We start from the raw sequence: 20,575 nt of genomic DNA on the forward strand, positions 1-20,575 counted from the left end.
TTGTGTGGACCCCAGGAAGACTAGCGACCACTTTGTGGAAGCTAATGGGGGTCCAGATAAAGAATAAAGAATAAAGAACAGTCAGGGTCACATTTCACATGTCTATGAGTTGTTAACAGCTCCACCAAATAGTGATTTTTCCCTCTAAACTTCTCACATGCTTTCATTTCAATAAATGTTCAAATGATCCAATATTTCAGCAAAAATCAAAGATTAGAGAAAAAGTCCAAAACCTGAAAACAGATTTGTGTATCAGAACTTTGTTTTTTCTTCTTTCCTCTCCCATTAATCATCTCACCACCCCTCAGATTTATCTGCTGACCCTTTGGAGGGGCCCGACCCCTAGGTTGGGAACCACTGGACTAAACTAGCTAACTGTATATAAAGTAGTGTAAACTAGCTCCACCTCCAGCAGCTACAACAGTAACATGCTGCTCTAACACTGATGCTTCACTATTAATAATCTAATGATGTCATATATAATAATATATCAGTCAGAGGGACCAAACCACTACTTTTACTGCAATACTTTAACTACATCAAGCTCATAATACTTATGTACTTTTACTGTAGTAGGATTTTTCATGCAGGACTTTACTTGTAATGGAGTATTTTACATTTCTGTATTGGTACTTTTACTTCAGTAAAGGATGTGAATACTTCCACTTCTGGTTTTAAACCACAGAACCTGTTAACCATGAAAAGTTTGTGTTGAAGCAGCTCAGAGACGAGTTGCCGCAGCGGTGCATGCTGGGTATTTGAGTTCGGGCAGCAGCAGCAGCAGCAGCAGCCGGCTGACTCAACCTTCAGCTCCGGCTTCACTTCCAGCCGTCCTGCGCCACCTCACCTGGCTCCACCTGGACAGCGCCGTCTTTATCCGAGTCATGGGCATCAGCGGGCAGCATCTCACGGTTAGTACACCTGTTTGTTTTCTGTTAGGAAGACACCTGCTGTCAAACCGAGCCGAGAGGAGGACGAGCTACGATGCTAGTTGTTGTTGTCGTAAGTATCAGCTAGCTGCGCAGTTAGCAAGCTGACTTGTCACTCAGCTACGTGTATGTGATACCGTTGCTATAGCTATACACACACAAGAAGGCTGTGTGTGGTTGTAGTTAATATAATATAACCGACTCGGCAAACTAATAAGATGTTACCTCTGTTTTTTAGGCTTTTTACACATGCTAATCAGGCTAGCTAAGTTAGCCGTTACACCCCATCTCAGCGAAGTGTTTCGGCCTTCTAGTTTCATTAGCTGCCTGCTAGTGAATGCTAATTTAACTGTTAGTTTTATGACAGATTAATCCTAATTATTAGTATTATGTTTAGTAAAAACACTCCTCAGCTTCTAGGTTTCTACTGAGCCAACACCAGCACTGTTAGCTCGCTACGTTAGCCTCCTAGCTTCTGATCAGCGTTAGTTAAAGTGAAGGAAAATGTGTTAAACTTGAAGCTAAACTCGAGACATTTATTTAAACCCACAGAGCTGAGTGTGCAGTTTGGGAGATAAACGGCTGTCAAAGGAGGCTAACCTTCTCATGGAGGTGACAGCTCGTGTATAAATGCTAACAGATTAACTCACTTTGACTTTATGTTAAAACGCCGGTTCAAAACAGCTGCTTTCACCTAAAATACAGAGGTGGAAGAAGTACTCAGATCCTTTACTGCAGTAAAAGTACCACTACAGCAATGTGGAAATACCCCACTGTAAGTAAAAGTACTGCATAAAAATTCCTACTTATGTAAAAGTACATAAGTATTATGAGCTTGATGTAGTTAAAGTATTGCAGTAAAAGTAGTGGTTTGGTCCCTCTGACTGATATATTATTATATATGACATCATTAGATTATTAATAGTGAAGCATCAGTGTTAGAGCAGCATGTTACTGTTGTAGCTGCTGGAGGTGGAGCTAGTTTACACTACTTTATATACAGTTAGCTAGTTTAGTCCAGTGGTTCCCAACCTAGGGGTCGGGCCCTCCAAAGGGTCAGCAGATAAATCTGAGGGGTGGTGAGATGATTAATGGGAGAGGAAAGAAGAAAAAAGTACCTCAGGATTGTAAGTACAGTACTTGAGTAGATGTATAAAGTTACTTTCCAACGCTGCTTAACAGTCTCTTGAACTTCTTATTCTGAAGCTCAACCCACTTTGCTGAGAAGTTCAGTGAGTTCAGCAGACAAGACAAATTAAATGCTTAATGGAGATGGAGCCATAGATCCTGGAGGACAAAGTAGTAACAGGAAAAACATTTGTGTTTCGCTTTCTTTCTACAAACTGTTCCTCCACCGTTAACTGGTCTTTCAGGACTTGCATGTCTGTAGTCCAGGTCAGTGTTGCTTGGGTGTAAACTGCCTGCTCGCAGGTATTCAATGAGATAAAGCCAACAAAGCAAACAGACGTTTTAGACGCCACCCACTGCTCTCGTTGGTGGTTGAAAATGCAAACACGGATTATTCTGTCAGTTACAAGTCTGTGTGGTGAGAAACTCCTCAAATAATCATCATTTCGACATCAGAAACTTCTGTCTAACGATTCTTTTTACAGGTCTTATGTTCCTAATAACAGACAGTGATTATAGCTAAAATAGACACAGTGTTTATTTGGTACACTTCCAGTTCATTCATTCTAATTGGGGCTTGAACTAACGACTATTTTTCATTATAAATAAATCGGTTTATTAGTCTATTTTAATCCATTAATCATTTAGACTATAAAATGTGCTACTTTCTCTTTCTCAGAGCCTAAAGTGAAGATGTTAAGATCGACAATCAACAGCACAAAGATAATCAATTTACAGGGATAAATCAATAAAAACAGACAAAAATCCTCACATTGAGAAGCTGGAACGAGCAAATAATGATTTTGCTTTTGTAAATGATTAGTCAATTATTAAAAGAGTTAATGATTCATTTTCTGGTGATAATGTTTCACCACCAATTAACTGCCAAAAAAAAAACCCAAAGTGTGTTATTGATGGTGCAAACAGCAGATCACGTCCTCTTCATAATGCACTTACATGTCTCACAACTTGTATATTTCCCTATAAATCCTATAAAATCATTTGTGAAATAACAGCTGTGTAAAATCACCAACGTCTGTTGTGATGGCGACATCATAAGTCACAGAATTCAGCTGCATCCAACAAACCAGATTCAGTTTTTGGAAGATGTGTTTATAATCCTCAAATACTCTCTAGATCCAAATTCTACTTCATTTTACATTAGTTTAGCTTCAAAAAGTTGCCTAAAGTTGAACTTTTGTTGCTTGTTTCTGTTGCCGTTATCAACAATGACAGACAGCCACATTGTTTGGCACAAAGTGAAGCAACGTGGCAAAGAAATCAGAGACAGAACCGTCTGTAAACACACACACAAAAATAAGGGTTTTGGAAGACGTCCAGAAACTCTGCAGACTGAAGAAATGTCACAAGGAATGTGTTCAGAAGTTTTGTACAACGACAACGTCTCTGCTTCAGTTTGGGGTTAAAAAAAACCAAAACATGCAGATGGACTAACAGAGTTCAGTAGGAAGCGACTAAATAAATACAAGTGCAAACAGAAACACAGTTAGTTTTCAGTCTCCCAACAGCAGTCGGTGCTGCTCGACCACATGTTTCCCTGAGGTTACTCACCAAATCAGTGTAAACATCACATGAACTCAAGAGTTTGTAAAGTCGGACGTGTCGATCTGTTTCAGCTCTGCCTTTTAATTTTCTGTATGAAAGAGACGTTTTCTTATCACCACCTCATTACTGTCGGTTTAACGTCAGTCTGTCCTCTTTTTAGTGTTTTTTACTAATTCAATTCAAACCTCACATCATGTTAATTGGTCCTGGAGCAGCACTGAGAGCTGCTCTTATTTACTTGTTAGTGTTCAGCCAGAATGCGGCTTAAACACACGTATTTTTAATCTTAATGTCTTTTCTCTCTCTCTCGTCGTCGTCAGGTGTAGCCAGGAGGATTCGTTGATCGCCAGAGAATCATGGAGCCCGACGTGATCCGCATGTACTCCTCCTCTCCGCCCCCGATGGAGGACGGCGCCGAGGAAGAGGACGACGAGTTCGGAGACTTCGGCACTTTCTCCGGCGTACCGAACAGCATCAGCTTCACCGAATTTGACACCCCGACCACTTTCAACCAGACCCAGGCTTTGGCCGCCACCTCCCCGCCCGAGCTCATCAACAACCGAGGGGTGATCGGATTCAGCCACGGCTCCTCTAACGGCACCCACAACCCCGCCAACGAGCTGTCCAAGGCTAATGGCGTCGTGCCGGCGGGCCACCTGGGCAGCGGTCCTTCAGAAAGAACTGAGGTGAAAAAGGTCCTCTCCAGCTCTCTGGATCTCTCCGTGAGCACCACAGCTGGCAGTCAGCCCGCTGATTGCAACGGCGGAGGTACAGAGGTGCTAACAAACGGGTTTGCAACCTTCGACGTTCAGGGAAGCCCTTCCTCGCACGATTCTGTCCACTCTCATATAAAAGGAACGTCCACTGAGGACACGGGCGGCGTCCCTGTCGGCAGCCCGGAGGACGATTTTGCAGACTTTGCTGCTTTTTCCAATGCTGAAGGACACGTCAGCCAGACGGCAAACGAGGACTTGGACAATCCCACAGAGGGCAGCTGGCCAGCGGAGGCCGTCTGCCATGAAGAGCACTGTAATGTAGAGCAGGGAACAACTTCAGAGGACAGTGTCAGGGACACAAACAGAACTGGACCCGACACGTCCGGCTCTGATTCCATATCTGTTCCCGCCGAGGCCCCGGACGGCTCGTGCAACACGGACCGGGGCTCTCGCACGGATGCTGACTCTCAACAAAGGGACGTAGCCTTTGCACACGAGCACTCTGAGGCAGTTTGCACTAAGAAACCCCTCACGCTGAACGGGGTGGATGTAGCCGACGGGGATGACTCCAAAGACGCCGCGCTGGGCTGCAACGAAAGCGACCTCTCGCCCGACACCGCCGCAGACGGCGAGGCGGGACGGTCAGACGGGAAGGGCTCGGGGAACGAGACCGAGACGGAAACGGAGACCGAGACGTCGTTCGGCCGGCCGCTGTCGACAGACGCTCTGGAGGAGTACGGCGACATGAGCACCACGGGCTCCGTGCCCTCTCCGCCCCTCCAAGAGGACACCGCCACGCCCGCCGACCACAGCCAGCTGGCCGAGGACGACGAGGACTTCGGGGACTTCGGAGACGCCGGCTCCTTCGGCGGTCAGGGCTTCGCTGATTTTGAGAAGCTGGAGGTTCAGCAGGACGAGAGCAGGTCACACGGCTCTCCTCCTCCTCCTCCTCCTCCTCAGCAGGAAGCTGCGGCCGCCGAGGACGACGAAGACGACTTCGGTGACTTCAACTCCCCCAAATTTCACAGCGGTGGAACCGAGGGGGAGGACGGAGGCAAGTTCGCAGACTTCCCCGTCAGCGACAGTTTTGGGAATTTCAGCTCAGCTGTTGAGGGCGCAGAGGGCGAAGCGAACGCAGGGTGGAGCGCCTTCGGGGAGCCGGAGCAGCAGCGGCGGCGGCGGGAGGAGGAGGAGGAAGAGGAGGAGGAGGAGTCCTGGGCAGCATTCAGCTCGGAGGAGAGCACCGCTCCTCCTGCAGGGAGCAGAGAGGAGGACTGGCATGAAAGTGAACCTCCGGCCTTCAGCGAGCAAACCAGCAGGACGGACACGCAGTCGGTAAGCAGACTGGGAAATAAAACCGCATCCATGAAGTTATTTTATTTATGTGCAACAACAACAAGATAAAGATGTTAAAAATGGCAGCACAAAAAAACCACACAATTCAGTATTTATACTCTTATTTAATTTTTTATTCATCACAACATATTAAATGCACCTAAAAGCTCATTTTCATCTGCAGTCTGTGGAGGGAGGAGAAGAACTTCAGCATTAATAAATTACACTCAACAGGAACGCAGCTTTTTTTTTTCTAGAAACATACTTCTCTGTATAATTCACAGAACACAGCGCCAGCAGTTTTCACAGGGACTATTTGTTTGGTAGGAAGTAGGAAGTTGAGGTCGTTCCAAAGAAAACTGTTCACAGCGAGGGTATCGGCTTACTTGTGAGCAGCTACATTGTGCTGCTGTGCGGAGAGATCTGGGTGACAGATACTATCTGCATGTTTACATTCCACCACGGGTGAACGAGAAGGACGGGAAAGCAGAAGTACAATGAAAAGCCTGTTAATTATTGTAGGTTTTAAACCCTGTTTTACAAACTTAATATGTTTAATTTCTTCTAGAATTAATATCATTAACATTAAAAAAAAAAAAAACTCAATGTAAAAGTTAAAAATATTAGTATTCAAATCTTAAAGGTGTCCTGACTTTTAGTCCTTTTTAATATGGACCAAAGAAAGCTGGTTCCTACATTTCCCATAATGCAACTTGTCATTATTTTGTACAATGAAAGAACAACATCAATCTAGACGCTTTTTCTTAGAGCCTCTCTGTGAGGTAAATGTATGTTTTTCATGATTGTTTTGGTATAACTGATTATTTTCTGAGGAGTAAAATTAGTTAAACAAAAAAAAAAAAAAACCCCAGACTCAAAAAATGATCAAGATGAATAACTCTGCCCATAATATTCTTGTTTTATTTAATTTATTTAAAAGTTAAATCAGATTCAGTCGTGACAAAAATTAAATTTGAAGGATATTTGTTAGTCAAAATGTGTCACTTCATCTGGTTACCATGACGACCCCGCATACACACACACACACAAACACAGTATGCGGAAACAAGAAAATGGGAAAAACTTAACTAGCAGCTCGTCCACAAAAACCAAAAGAGGAAACATCAGTTCCATGTTATATTCTGAGCTCCTCGTACCAACAAAACCCACGAAGAAGAACTTCACCTACAAGGGAGGAAAAAAAGGGAGTCAGGAGGTGTTGATGGAGGTGGAGGGATAGGTGTGGAGGAGCAGTGACGCACACACACACACACACGCGCTGACGTTTATTCAGAGATTGGAGGAACTCCCTGCAGGCTCCGCCCTCAGGAATGTGATCCGGTCGCAGGTATTTGGACTGAAGAAACATTCCTCTCAGATTAAGACACAGACTCGTAGTAACTCTTCACTCTCAGCAGCTGTAGCAGAAATGCAGGACGTCCCGGTTCACGGTGAGGCCAGTATGACCAGTGTGACAGCCAGAAGGAAACTGGGGGGTGAAAACTGAGATGCGTTCTCATTGATTAAAAATCCAAAGCATGACTGTTGTTCCTTTTACAGCAGCTACTGTCAGAGGCGTCTTTGAGGAAGACAGTTTAGGTCCAGAACCGACGGAAGCAGTTTGTCTCAAGTAATCGATTAGTTGTTTGGTGTAAAAAGTCAGAAAATGGTGAAAACTGTTCATCAGTGTTTCCAAAACACCAAAATGATGAAAGATATTCAGCTTCCTGCCATAGAAACCAGCAAATATTCACATTTAAGAAGCTGGAATCAAAGAATTTGGACTTTTATAGTTGATAATCTAAACAGCTGGTGGTTTAATTTAACCCTCTTGTCGTCTTCGGGTCAAATTTGACCCGTTTTCAAATGTTTTTTATATCAGAATATCTGGTTTTCTTTCATCTAATTGCCTGAAAATCACATGGATGGTTCCATAACACACACTTTGCAAGTTAAAGTCATGATCACTACTTCTGTGCACTTTTGTCCTCCTGAGTCAAAATTGACCTGGGAGGACAAAGGTTGCACAGTTGACAGGAAGACGACAGGAGGGTTAATAGTCGGCAACTGATCGATTTAATTGGCTCATCACTGCAGCTCTACTCTTCCACGCTAACATCACATATGATGCTGCTGTCCTCCAGATTGCATGAGTCACTAGTGTTCTGTTTCTTCTTATTGGTTAAATGTGTTAAAACGAACGAAACAGGAAATGATCTCATGTCGTAAGTCACAGCTCGCATGTGGTAAATTTGTGGAATCGATTAACAAACGTTTATCTAAAGCCTCCGTCGTTCAAAAACTATTAAAACCCTCATTATGAAGAGTTTGATCATGTTAGATTCTCTAGAAACAGCTGTTGTCGTCTCTGTGGCCGCAGGCGTCGCTGTCGAGCCGTCTGGAGAAGCTGTTTCACAGCAGCTTCCCTCAGACCGCCGCCGCCGCCGCAGCCGCCACCCAGGTGGAGGAGGAAGTGTTGTCCCTGAAGATCCTGCTGGAGCCTCCGGAGGACAAACTGGCGCCGCAGCAGCAGCCAGGAGGCGACGAGGAGAAGAAGAGGTCGCCATGCAACAGGTGAGTCAGTCGGCGGGTCACGACGTTTACACGTGAAACACGGACGCCAGCGAATCAGAACACGTTTCCTTTGTTTCCTTTGTGTTCTTCTTTCTGTTGACATGTGAAAGATTTGTCTGGTCTTAACGACGGCTTTAATCCTCATCTACAAACTGAGAATCATTCACTTAATTTATGGATTAATTGATGTCAGTTTACATCAAGTAAACAAATGAATTAAGACAATTAACAGCAAATCAATGTGACAGATGTTTCATGTCTGAGCTTCTTTTCAGAGGTTTGGTTCATTTAATAGAGTCAGTTTATGATATTTGGTCGACTTGAGCTGCAACTAGTTAATGAATGGCCAACTATTTTGATAATCAATTAATAGTTTTGACTCTTCCAGCTTCTTAAATGTGAATATTTTCTAGTTTCTTCAGTCGTCTCTGACAGTAAACTGAATATATTCGAGACATTTAAAGACGTCACATTTGGACATTTTTTACCCTTTTCTGACATTTTATGGACCAAACAACTAATCAATTAATCAAGAAAATAATAGACGGATTAATTGATAATGAAAATAATGATTAGTTGCAGCTCTGTGGCAAACCAACGTTCTGTATGTATATCTGATACCTGAATAAGACCTTTTAAACTAAAGGAAATGATGATTTTCTATCAACCAGTTTATTAATTAATTGTTTTTGGGGGGAAAAGACGTCACATCTCAGAAGTTTGAGAATCGTTGACCAGTTGTTATTCTTTCTATTTGTTTCAGGTGTTTTTATATAATAGTTTTATCTCTGGTTTAGTTTTATTTAATGAACATTTAAAGCCTGATGTGATACTTTGACGTCTTTGACTCTGCTGCGTCTGGTCGTCTCGTGCAGGGCCGTGCGTGGCAGCGTGTGGACGCAGCTGCAGGACATCCACGAGGCGCTGGGCCTCAGATATCAGTGGGGGGGCTCCTACTGCAACAAAGCACTACTCTGCTGTCTGGGCATCGACACCCGGAACATCGTAAGTCTCCGCTGGACCCTCCGAGCACCAACAGCTCACTATCACAGTCAGGAAGCAGTTTAAAGTTAAAGTACATTTATATTAAATGAGCCAAAACGCCAGAATAAATTTGTACAGATAAACTTCAGATCTGTAAAAAAAATGTATTTTTAGAAGTGAAATTAACGAGGCGTCAAGTAATCTGTGACCTTTATTAACCTCTGCTGGTATGCAGCATACAAAGAATGTGTCTCGGTGTTTGCTCAACATAGAATAAAAATAGAGCAAAAGAGAGAAATAAACTAAATTACATTAAAATTAAATTAAAAATGTAAAATCTATTTAAAGAAAAGAATTAAAATAGTTGTGAAACAGGATGTAAAACCAGAAAAAGAGAGAAATTAAGTGAATGAAATATGTGAAAGTGACATTTTAATGTGATATGATCAATAAATAATTAAGTTACATAACAGCAGAGGTTGTATGTGATCATGTGATCATGTGACATGTAAAGTCCAGTTTGATGTGTTTCGTCTTGTGGAGGTTTTTTTATGTAACAAGCTGTCTGATGTGTCTGAGTTTCTTTAACCTGCTGTTTTGTTTTGTTTTTTGTTTTTTTAAATTTGCACAGCTGTTCACCGGACAGAAGAAGCAGCCGGTCATCGTGCCCATGTACGCCGCCAGCCTGGTGAGTCATCCGTCTCGGCGTCCTTCACCTCAGCGGCGCTGATCCGTCTTCACTCGACACCGTTTCATATGTTGTCAGACCTCAACAGTTTATCAACCATTTATCAACACCGAAACAGCATCAAACAGCAAGTTTAGTCCACCGAAACTGAAAATATTCATTCATTTATTTTGCTTAAATGATTAATCAGTTAAATGATAAGTTTAAAATTAAGCAGCAACATTTTTTAAGTAAAAAAAAATGTTCCAGGTTCTCAGATGTGAAGATCTGCTGCTTTTTGGACTGTTGGTTCAACAAAACAGGTCATTAGAGGATCTCAATGAAAACTATGATGAAAATTACAGTTTTAATAATTAATAGTGATAAATAATAATAAATAATTGATGTTTTTGTTTTGTACACATGAAGACTTTGTGCTCATGTGATGTGAAACCGTGAGTGAGTTTGTGAATCAAAACTGAGAAAAAAAGGAAACGAGAGCAACATGTTAAAGCAAAAAGACGCAATGAAAAGCCTGTAAATTATTGTAGATTTTAAATATAGTTTTACAAACTCAATATATGAGATTTTTTGAGAATTGATATCAGTAACAATTATAAAAAACTAGTGGTGTAACTGATCGTAGTTGATCCGTACGGTTCAGCAGGAATATGAACTGCAGATTAATTGCAAAATTTAATGTCTGATTTAAGACAAAGTAAACAAACTGCTGTAAGTACAAGTCATGGACAGACAGCGTGTCGCTAACAGGGATTTTGAAGGGTAACGATCAAACCAGCATCTAACAGGTCTAAAGTGACGTCTGTAGGTATGTTTACACGCTGTTTGATGAGCTGCAGCTGAGCAGCTAATTAGCATCTAGCTGCTAACTGACGTTAGCGGTGAACGTTTGTTTGGCGGCTCGTTCAATAAGCTGCAGGACGAGACGTGTGTTCATGTGGACAGAGACTGTTTCATTCACTACTGTGTTTAAAAGAGGAAGGTATCATGCCTCATATTGCAATAATTGAGCATTGAATATTTCATATATTTTAAGTTATACTGATCAAATCGGAAGCTAATGAGACTTCTACAGTATATTTTCCTCTTAAAATATCTCTTAAAGGTTCAGTGTGTAGAATCTAGTGGCATCTAGCTCGGCAGAAGTGGAATATAATATTCATAAGTATGTTTAATTAGTGTTTAAATACCTGAAAATAAGAACCGTTAGAATGAGCCCTTTATATCTACAGAGGGAGCCCGCCATGTTTCTATAGTAGCCCAGAACGGACAAACCAAACTCTGGCTCTAGAGGGAGCCTGTCGTGTTTTTTGCGTGTTTTGTGGCCACTGTAGGTTCTCCAACACGCTGCTGTGCCACGCTCTCACAGGGAAGAGTGAGAGAAGCGATCTGACCGCTCACCGCTAGATGTCACTAAATCCTTCACACTGGTCCTTAAAGTCAAAGCTACAACATCTTCTTCCCAGAGTGAATAACACTGTCACAAACACAGTACTCAATTAGTCAAACGACAATTACTTTTTAATTATTTACATTATTGAATTGCTTAACTTAATTTGTCCCCAAATGGTAATTGGTTATGCAGCATCGGATAAAACACATGAACACAACATATGAATATAAAAACATCAAACAAATACAAAGAAAGCAGAGCATACAAATTAAAACAAATGATTTCAATATAAATACATAAATAATGTAAAATCTTCAGTTGAACAAACAGAAGCATGTTGAAGCTGTTTGATGTTTACACCCAAAACTATTCAAACTCCAGAGTTTTATTGCTGTAGTATATAAACATGAATATTCTACATGTCTTGTGCATCATTTTATACACATTCCCCAAGTTTCAGCCTGATATATTTGTTATCTTTTGAATCTTTGGTGTCATTAGCAGTGTCTCTCTGTGTGTTTTGTAGGGGATGCTGGAACCAACAAAAGAGCCCGTGAAGCCCGTCTCTGCAGCAGAGATGATCGCTTCTATAGCTCAGGCGCCTCCAGCGGCTCCTGAGAAAAGCTCCTGTCCCTCAGACACAGTCCAGGTGGGACCTCAACGTAGCACAACGAAACACTGAAACATACTCAGAAGTTATCTTGTAACGCTTCATTTTACAGGTCCCTTAATTTTGTTCTAACTTCTTGGATTTTTTTGAGTAATTTGCAGGTATTTAACGGTTAATTTTTAGAACATTTGGTTTAAATTATAGGAAAAAAAGTTAAAAGTGTTAATTTGTTTTAGTTAGTAAGAAGCCACTCATACGTAGATGTTCCTTTGCAAAATACCTTTAATAATGTAGACTTACGAAAAAAGTAGCATTTCTTTGAAAAACAACCTAATGCACTAATATGTAGTTTGACACACAAAACTCTACACTGAAAAGTATTTTTATGTCTGTTAAAGAAAAATTACCAACTAAATGAACTTTGAAGTGGTTTCTAATCATTTGCACCATCGTCTCTGTAAAATGTCCTAAAAATGAACCGTTAAATACCTGCAAATTACTCCGAAAACTTCCAGGAAATTAGTATAAAATGAAATAACCTGTAAAATAAACTTGTTACTGTTATCTTCACTGAGACCTGAGGGTTGTTTCATAAAGGTGGCTCAGACAAACTGGTCTTGACTGGGGAAAAAAACAAGGAAATAAACCAGAAGTCAAGTCTGGTCACAATATTTATTATGAGATTTGTTGACAGTAAGAAAAATATAAAATCCCTCCTGCTTATTATTTACACCAGTAGTGTTAATTAACACAAACTCCAGGCTGCTTTTTCCCACCATGAAGACATTTTAATTTACTGATAGTTTGGGAAAACCATAAAAATGTCTCATATTTGCCTTTTTGCAAAATGTGTGAGATGAGAACCACATGACTGTTGTTGCAAAGAGCTCGACAGAACTGCAGGAACACTGAACATCTGGAACAACTGGCCTCATGAACTCAAGAATCCCAATAAAAACGTATCATTTAAAGAACTCTGTGGAACCAGTCGGTTTGACAGGAAGTAGACACGTAATCCACCTCATGTTGTAGTTTGGACATTGATTTAAACAGCAGGGGGCGACAACATGACACCCCCCTTCCTCACATATGAGTCTCACAGCCTGTTTGAACTCGTGTCCTCCAGCAGGAGGCGCTCCCACCCGTCCAGTTCGACTGGAGCAGCAGTGGCCTTACCAACCCTCTGGACGGTAGGTGACCCCCCCCCTCTCCCCTCCCTCCCCCCCCCCGCCGCCTCCTACACCCCGCACTCCACTCCCACGCCCGCTCCCGTCTTGTTTCTCTCACCTTTCTGACCCTCGTAGAGTCACTGTAGGAGCTTCTGTCTGTAAACTCATCAGCCACTTCTAACGAGTTACAGTCAATCACATGCTAGCAGGTAAAAAAAACACAACAACAGATTGGAAACGTGTCTGAAACATGTGGCTGATGGTGTTTTCACATCCCGACTTGAGTGTGTAGAAGCCAGATTAACATTTGTAGATGCATAATTCTTTGTTAAAGGAAAAATCCACACTAAATATTTCAGCACTGTCGGTTTTAACTGTGACGCGGGTTTAAGAGCAATTTTTCCATCAAACATGCCCTCCTTTTATTGTTAATTTGATAGTAATTAAACATGACAACAAGTCTGAACTGAATGCTGTCAGATTAATTAAAAGACCACAGAAGAAGACGGTCAAACACGCAGAGAGAGAAATGTGCGTCTGGTTTCGCCTTCTAACATCACTGTAATGAATTTATTATCTAAATCTTTACACAGAGATCAACGGTCTCATTAAGACTTTAACAGCAAAATAAGTTCTAATCCAAAATGCAGCCGGTGAAACAAGTAGACGTTGCTTCATATTAAAGCGTCAAAAGCAAAAAAAAAAGGTTGTAAACTGCAGGAAACTGCAAAACCGTGTTTTCAAATGTGAAATGTTGTCAAAACACAAGTAGACTTACAAGAACTTTGGCTTGTTTAAAGAATAAATCAACATTCAGTCCTTTCAGTTCTTGACAGTTTTCAGTACTCGGTGTTTCGGACACTCGGTGCCAGAATAAGTTCTGCTGTTGGAGATCCCGCCTCAGTGAGAATATGTGAATGTGGATTTTTCCTTTAAGTCTGAATCATTTCCAGCTGTTTTGTTTTTGTGTCGATGAAAATCTAAACAACATGGCTGCTTTGCATGAAGTCACCAAACGGTCTAACATGTCTGTTAGCTCTGCTCTCTGATCACTGACACTGCTGCATGTCTCTGGTTTCCTCTCTCTCTCTCTCTCTCTGTCTCTCTCTCTCTCTCTCTCTCTCTCTCTCTCTCTCTGTGTTTGTTAACCTCGGCCGCCCCTCCCCGGCTGTGCAGCGAGCGGAGGCTCGTCTCTGTTAAACCTGGATTTCTTTGGTCCTGTGGAGGACTCTGGCTCCACCAGCTCGCCCTCCATCCCAGGTCAGCAGCTGCTCACAGCCTCCTCCTCCTCCTCCTCCTCCTCCTCCTCCTCCCCCTCCTCTTTAAATTAACATCCCGTCTCTGCTTCTCACTCATAACACTCGTCTGTTAGAATCAGCACCAATGAGATGAACTTTTCTTCAGTTCTTGTAAAAGCAGAGTGAGATTGTTCTGCTCACAGATGGAGCAATCTGACTTTGCAGCTCATTTGTGAAGGACAGAAAACGAATGAAGCACCTGAGCAGAACATAGTTTAACTGTCAAAATATGTCACTACTACAGTTGTATTAACTGTAGTAGTGTGTATTTATAAGATAAGATGGACTTTATTGTCCTCTTAGGGAAATCACAAAACATTTATCTCCAAAACATACTCACATACAAACCTTTACGTCATTCATACAAAAACAAAACAACAAAAAAAACACACACTATAAGACCAGTGACGTCAATTAAAACCACCACAGCTCATAAAACAGGAAAATAATATTGCACCCGTATTCCACGCTGTAGCAGGATGTCACATGTTCAACATACAACCAACAACTGAGGTGTTGCACATGCTGCTCTTTGATCATGTATCGTTGCACCAACACAGCATTTCATCGCTGCTGATTAAAGTCTTAATGGACAAATGAGTTTTTATAAGAGTTCAGGTCAACCTTTATTTTGAAAATCTGAACCGGTCAGTCAGAAGCTAAGTGCTCGTATTCAGGATGAAGACTATGAGAGGAATCATTCATTATTTATAATACGTATTATTCTCTTCAGAATAATATGACCTTCATAGCAGTCTGCAGTCGAGCTTCAAGCTTCTCAGAGCAGGAAGTCTCTGGTAGCAGTCAACCATCGATGGGACTTGCTATCATTTCTCTGTCTCCCCGTTCTGAATTCGGATAGTTGCATGTCTGGGTTGATTGGATGGTTTATGCAGATCTTCTGTGTGCAGAGTGTGGGGACCGGTTCCCCAGGTGGTGGTTGAGAGCAGCTGGGTGCGTTCCCCTCTCGGCCAATCGGGGTGTGACGACGCCCTTTTTCTGGTGTTTAAGAGAGGAGAGAAACTGCACACCGTGGTTACTCTGTTCTTTCCTCCGCTGGTTGCAGACCTCATTTGAAAAGCTTGTCAGACAGAAACTCTCTTTTATGTCTTCTGTCTGGTCTTTTCCTTCCTGATGTGAGGATACTTTTGGAGGGAATACCGTAACATAACCTGAGTGTCCTGCATTGGTTTCCTAGCGCCATCGTGCAAGACGTTGTGCTTGCCCCACGATGGCCTGAACACCTGCAGGCTTTATTTATTTTTTTCACATTAAAGAGGCATTATTTCATTAAGGGGACGTTTCCCATTGTGCAACACCTTGTGAGGTTCTCCATGTGAATATTATTTGTTTTTTTTATATTTTTTATGTCTTTATGTGGAGCTGGTTGTCCGACTTCTTACAGAACATCTGTATTCAATGGGAATCAGTTCCGCCACATAAATGGCAACCACAAAGGGATCATCACAAGCATCATCTTTAAAATAAAGAGATTGTATGTTGTGTCCCATCATCAACTGGGCCAAAAAGACGCATTTTTGTTCCTACTTTTAGAACGAGGAGTAAAAACATCTTAACTTAGGAAACCACTCCTGTCTCTGTTGATGTTTAGGAGCTGCAGAGGAGACGTCTCGTGAGAAGAGAGATGTTTTATGAAAAGCTTGATGAGAATAAATGTACTGAAAGATCTTTTTTTTTTTACGGGGGGGAACGTGCATCTTTGCACCAGTCTCGTGAGTCAAACTTCCATCTTTGCACATGTGAGACTGAAACTCATATGAACACAATCACGTCCCTCCTGGCAGGATCTCAACTTCATCAAAACAGGACAAATATTTTTATAAGGTCTTAAATCTTATTATTTATTTAGGTCAGAGATAAAAGTAGAAATGTTGGAAAACTGTTGGACACAAGATGTTTCCTGCTGCAGACTTCAACACAAACCTTGATGCAGGTAGGATTCATTCATTCATCACAGGGCTGTTGTGTTAGTTTTACCTTAATGTACCTAATAAACTGGCAACTCTACAAAATGAAATGCAGCCTTTTAAACTCTGATGATTTGGTCGCGTGTGTTTCTCCTGCAGCTGAAATTAATTCATCAGTGCAGCGTTCACCTCACTTGAATCTTTTGTCAGTTGTGAAAACAAAAAAAAAACACCACAGAAGAATAAAACTGAGGTTGGTGTGCAGATGCCTTCACTCCCCCAACAGTCAAGAGGTCAGAGTGGCGATGACCCTGATTAGATCTGACGGACAGCTGCTCTTTGAACTTCGGAGCTTGTTGAAGTGTCTCTAAACTTTTTTTTCTTTTCATCTCTTGTTTTGAAGGCGTGGACCCCGAGCTGTACGAGCTGACGACCGCCAAGCTGGACCCCAGCAGCTCCGGCAGCCGGGTGGCAGATGCCTTCGCCCGCCTGATGTCCACCATGGAGAAGACCAGCACCTCCACCAGGTCAGAGATCAAAAAGGGAGGGGGGGGTGGACACACAGACGACAGAGAGGCGTGTCAGGGGTCGCGTCATGTGATCAACCTGTTTTTGTTTTCTTGAGGAGTGACATCAGCCACCAGCTGGTTTCAGCTCCAACTTTTAGAGATGATGTCATCATCGACCTCAATATCATTTATCATCAGACGAAACATGAGACACATGTTGTATGATGACTTTGAAGACACGTGAAGCTCGCTCACGACTTCAGATGAAGTTTAGTTTCGTCTTAAAGTTCTGAGTTATTTTTGTTTTCGTGATTCAGTCCTGAAGTTTCCCTCGACTCCAGAGACCCTGAATGTCTCACGCTCACAGTACAACAACGACAACGATGGAAACAAGTCCGGGATTTTATCGTTCTAGTGTTGAGTTTTGTCATTAAACCTGAAAACTAAACCCTACATCATGGAAGTAGTTTAATCCAGATTGTCACTATTAGCCTAGCATGCTAACATTTCTAATATAAATTATCCAATTAAATCAAGTAGATATCTTTCTTACATCAACAGAGAGTAACGCTGGATTAGCAAGCAGACCCCTATCTGCTGTGTGACACTTTAAAGGATAAGTGCACAATTCATCAAGTCTGTCAGGAACCCAAACAAACATTGACACAAGTTTTTTCTTGCTGTAATCATTCCTCCTGTTCATACTGACATTAGAAGATCCCTTCATAATGACCTTACAATGGAAGTGACAAAATCCACAGTCCTCCTTCTGTGCAAAAATGAATAATATGAAGCTTCAGCGTCCAAATGAGTCAAATCAAGTAGATATCTTTCAACATTACAGTCTTTTTAGAGCCAAAGTTCCTCTTTTTGTTACTATACTTCCACCTGCAGCTCAACAGGGAAACACTGTCCGAGGAAACACAAAGAGGGAATTTGATGCTAAAAAGACTGTAAATGTGTCAGATATCCACTTGATATGACTAACTCAGACTGATGAAGCTGAATAGAAGCTTCACAGAGACTTTTAAATGACTGTGTGGACACACTGTGGATTTTGGCCTCCATCACTTCCATTGAAAACACATTTTGAAGGATCTTTTAACCGTCCCTCCAGGAAATTACAATATTTGTGAGAGCTGCAATTTTGCTAAATTACCGTAACTTTTCCACATGAATTCCACGCAGAATCAACACACCGCTTGTGATTTGGACCGATTGTCACATTTCATGTCATGGTAACTTGGAAGATGAACAGATCTCACCTGTCGACAAAAATTAATGCTGCAAACCGAGCAAAACATTTCCTAAATGAGGTTTGCATTCGTTTAGTCAGAAGAATACAAGTTGATGTTGTTCAGACAGCAAAGATGGATATAATCTACCTCAAACAGAGAAAAGGGCACAATATTTTCTTTTTTACATAACTTTGATCCAATGGTTCTCATGTTCAGAGAATACATTTAAAAAAATAAGCTCTGAAATATAGCTGTTTCTGTGTTATGCAGAATGCTTTTTATCAAAGGAAGTGGTTATATAAATCTATTCATTGATAGTAGTTAAAAAACAGATGCATTATTTGTCACTTTGCTTGCAGTTTTTCCCAATTCCTACAATTTTTACTGCAGAAAGAGCACATCAAACTATATTAAAACTATAAATTATATCGCAATCGAAAAGCAAGCGTGTGTTTTTTGGCTGCAATAATCACAAGTCTAATAATATCCAGTATGAACAGGAGGAATGATTACAGCCGTCAGTGTTCACATAGTCACCTGACGGTTGTTTTAACACACACTTGAAAAAGAATGAATTGGTCCTTTAATGTTTTTTTTAAACTATTATTTGAGACTCAGACATTAAGGACATTAAGTGACGCAGGCTTTTATGAATATTGAACGTCATGCTGTTGTAACAACTGTTATTAATTTTAGTTTTATCTCTTCGTGTTCGACAGGAAGCCGAGGAAGGATGAGAACCTGAGCGAGGAGGCGGCGAAAGTGATCGCGGGTCTGCCGGACCTTTCCTTCATGCAGGCCAAGGTGCTGATGTTTCCCGCCACGCTGACGCCGCTGGGCTGCCAGGCCACGCCAGACTGAAGCCCCGCCTCCTCAACTGACCACACCTCCTGACACCCCCCCCTTCCCCCACACCCCACCCCCTCACACTCTTTTTCTGGCCCCTCCCCTTGACACTGGTCACGCCCACCGACTCCTCGGTCCATTTTTTTTTTGTCTTTGCTGCAGCTTTGGTCCTCCCTCCTTTTCACATTTTTTTTAAAAAAAAAGTTGCGCTTATGTTTTTTCCAACCTATAATTTTTTAAAAATAAATCAAAGTATTTATCGCCATGGAAACAGCTTGGATGTCGAGGAGGAGGGGGGGGGGGGGGGGGGGGAGTCTGCACATTTAAAGGATTAGGAGATTCATTAGGAGATCAGATAATTAACTTATAGAGCTGATAATTTATAGAGGAAGGTTTAGACGTGTGTGTGCTGTTCATATCTAGAAGAATCATCGTGTATATAATCAGGGATATAAAAAGGTTAATTTTACCCGTTTTTTTTTTTTTTTTGTTTGTTTTTTTTAAATTCTGGATGATTTTTTGGAGGATGGTTTTTACGTGTCTGTGGTTGGGAGTGTGTTCATGTCTGTCTGTGAAGGAAACGAAACACTGGCTGAATCAAACTGAAGTGGAATATATGTGACAAGTATAAATTAATATGTTTATATACATATATATAAAATCTCTATATATATTTATCGACTTGAAACCACACTGCCTGCAAAATCCAGCTGAATGTTTTGTCCCCTCGTTGTGTTTAAAGGCCTTCGTTTTTACCTTCAGTCGGTGTAGATTTTAACCCGATTTTCTTTAACTTGCAGCGTCCATTCTGTGTTTTTTTCCTCTTTTTTCTTTTTTTTGTAATTTAATGCAGCTTTTTAACATAAATTATGCCCTCACACCCCTCCCCACTACTGCTGCATCCATCCTCAGTAGATACGCAGGATGACTGTTGTCCGTTTTATCTTTTTAGTTTGGGAAACTTCCACCGACCAAACGCTGGCGAGTTGACGTGTCCTCAGTTGTCGTTTTTTTTTTTTTTTTTTTTTTTTTGGAGGCTTTATTTTTTATTATTCCAACGTTATATAATCTGACAGATGTGCTCGCTGTTGTGCACGGCAGATAAAAAAAAAAAAAAGTTTCCCTTCTCCTTGTTTGTGTCCACTCTCTTACTGTTTTTTTTGTTTTTTTGGGGGTGGGGGGGTGAAGAATGGGACATTTTGGTTAAAACCACTGAAACTCGGTGAAAGTTTCTCAGCAGTGAAGGTCGACTCACATCAGAAGGGAATTAAGGGACCAATTTCTGCTTCCATGTGTTGGGTTTATGTACACTGTTCCTAAGATGAAGTGCTTTTTTTGTTGTCGCAGCTCTTACTCGCTCATATTTTTTGTTTTTTTTTTTGTTTTGTTTTTTTTTTTGCTCATACTACTGTCAGCCCCGTCTCCCAGGAGGATTTTGCACATTGTAAAGATGAAATGGATGTAATCATAGTTCACTGTGGCTTTAGACTGTGTACAGTTAAACTATGGACTGTAAAATGTACGGGAAAATTCCTATGGAAAAAAACTGAATCACTTGAAGAGCCTGTCAAAAGGTTATCGTGCATGCCCAGGTTCTTTTGAGACTATAAGTGTGTAAATTTTACTTTTAGTGTACACAAGAAATTAAAATAATTTAAGAGAAA

The 20,575-nt window shown here is 41.4% G+C and overlaps 1 protein-coding gene across 4 annotated transcripts; it reads left to right on the plus strand.

Moving 5' to 3' along the window:
• The first annotated feature begins 758 nt into the window (after positions 1-758).
• On the plus strand, positions 759-20,575 carry aftpha (aftiphilin a). 4 transcript variants are annotated; one of them, XM_044342176.1, is made up of 10 exons: positions 759-911; positions 3,944-5,674; positions 8,055-8,248; positions 9,124-9,253; positions 9,864-9,920; positions 11,840-11,962; positions 13,050-13,113; positions 14,269-14,352; positions 16,722-16,845; positions 18,785-20,575. In XM_044342176.1, exons 2-10 carry the CDS (start codon positions 3,980-3,982, stop codon positions 18,924-18,926), a joined length of 2,613 nt encoding a protein of 870 aa, XP_044198111.1. In that variant the 5' UTR covers positions 759-911; positions 3,944-3,979; the 3' UTR covers positions 18,927-20,575. The 4 variants fall into 4 exon arrangements, with proteins under 4 accessions (XP_044198111.1, XP_044198119.1, XP_044198128.1 ...); XM_044342184.1 differs by having other exon boundaries at positions 13,053-13,113; XM_044342193.1 differs by lacking the exon at positions 14,269-14,352.

The sequence above is a fragment of the Thunnus albacares genome, chromosome 3 (genome assembly GCF_914725855.1).
Source record: "Thunnus albacares chromosome 3, fThuAlb1.1, whole genome shotgun sequence".
Lineage (NCBI taxonomy): Eukaryota > Metazoa > Chordata > Actinopteri > Scombriformes > Scombridae > Thunnus > Thunnus albacares.

What these genes read in the sequence shown, in the direction of transcription:
- aftpha (XM_044342176.1), top strand. Translation starts at nt 3,980, where the DNA reads ATGGAGCCCGACGTGATCCGCATGTACTCCTCCTCTCCGCCCCCGATG. An exon ending in GTCCCTCAGACACAGTCCAG is followed by an intron (nt 11,963 to 13,049) that starts GTGGGACCTCAA and finishes CGTGTCCTCCAG; the next exon opens with CAGGAGGCGCTCCCACCCGT. An exon ending in CAGCTCGCCCTCCATCCCAG is followed by an intron (nt 14,353 to 16,721) that starts GTCAGCAGCTGC and finishes CTTGTTTTGAAG; the next exon opens with GCGTGGACCCCGAGCTGTAC.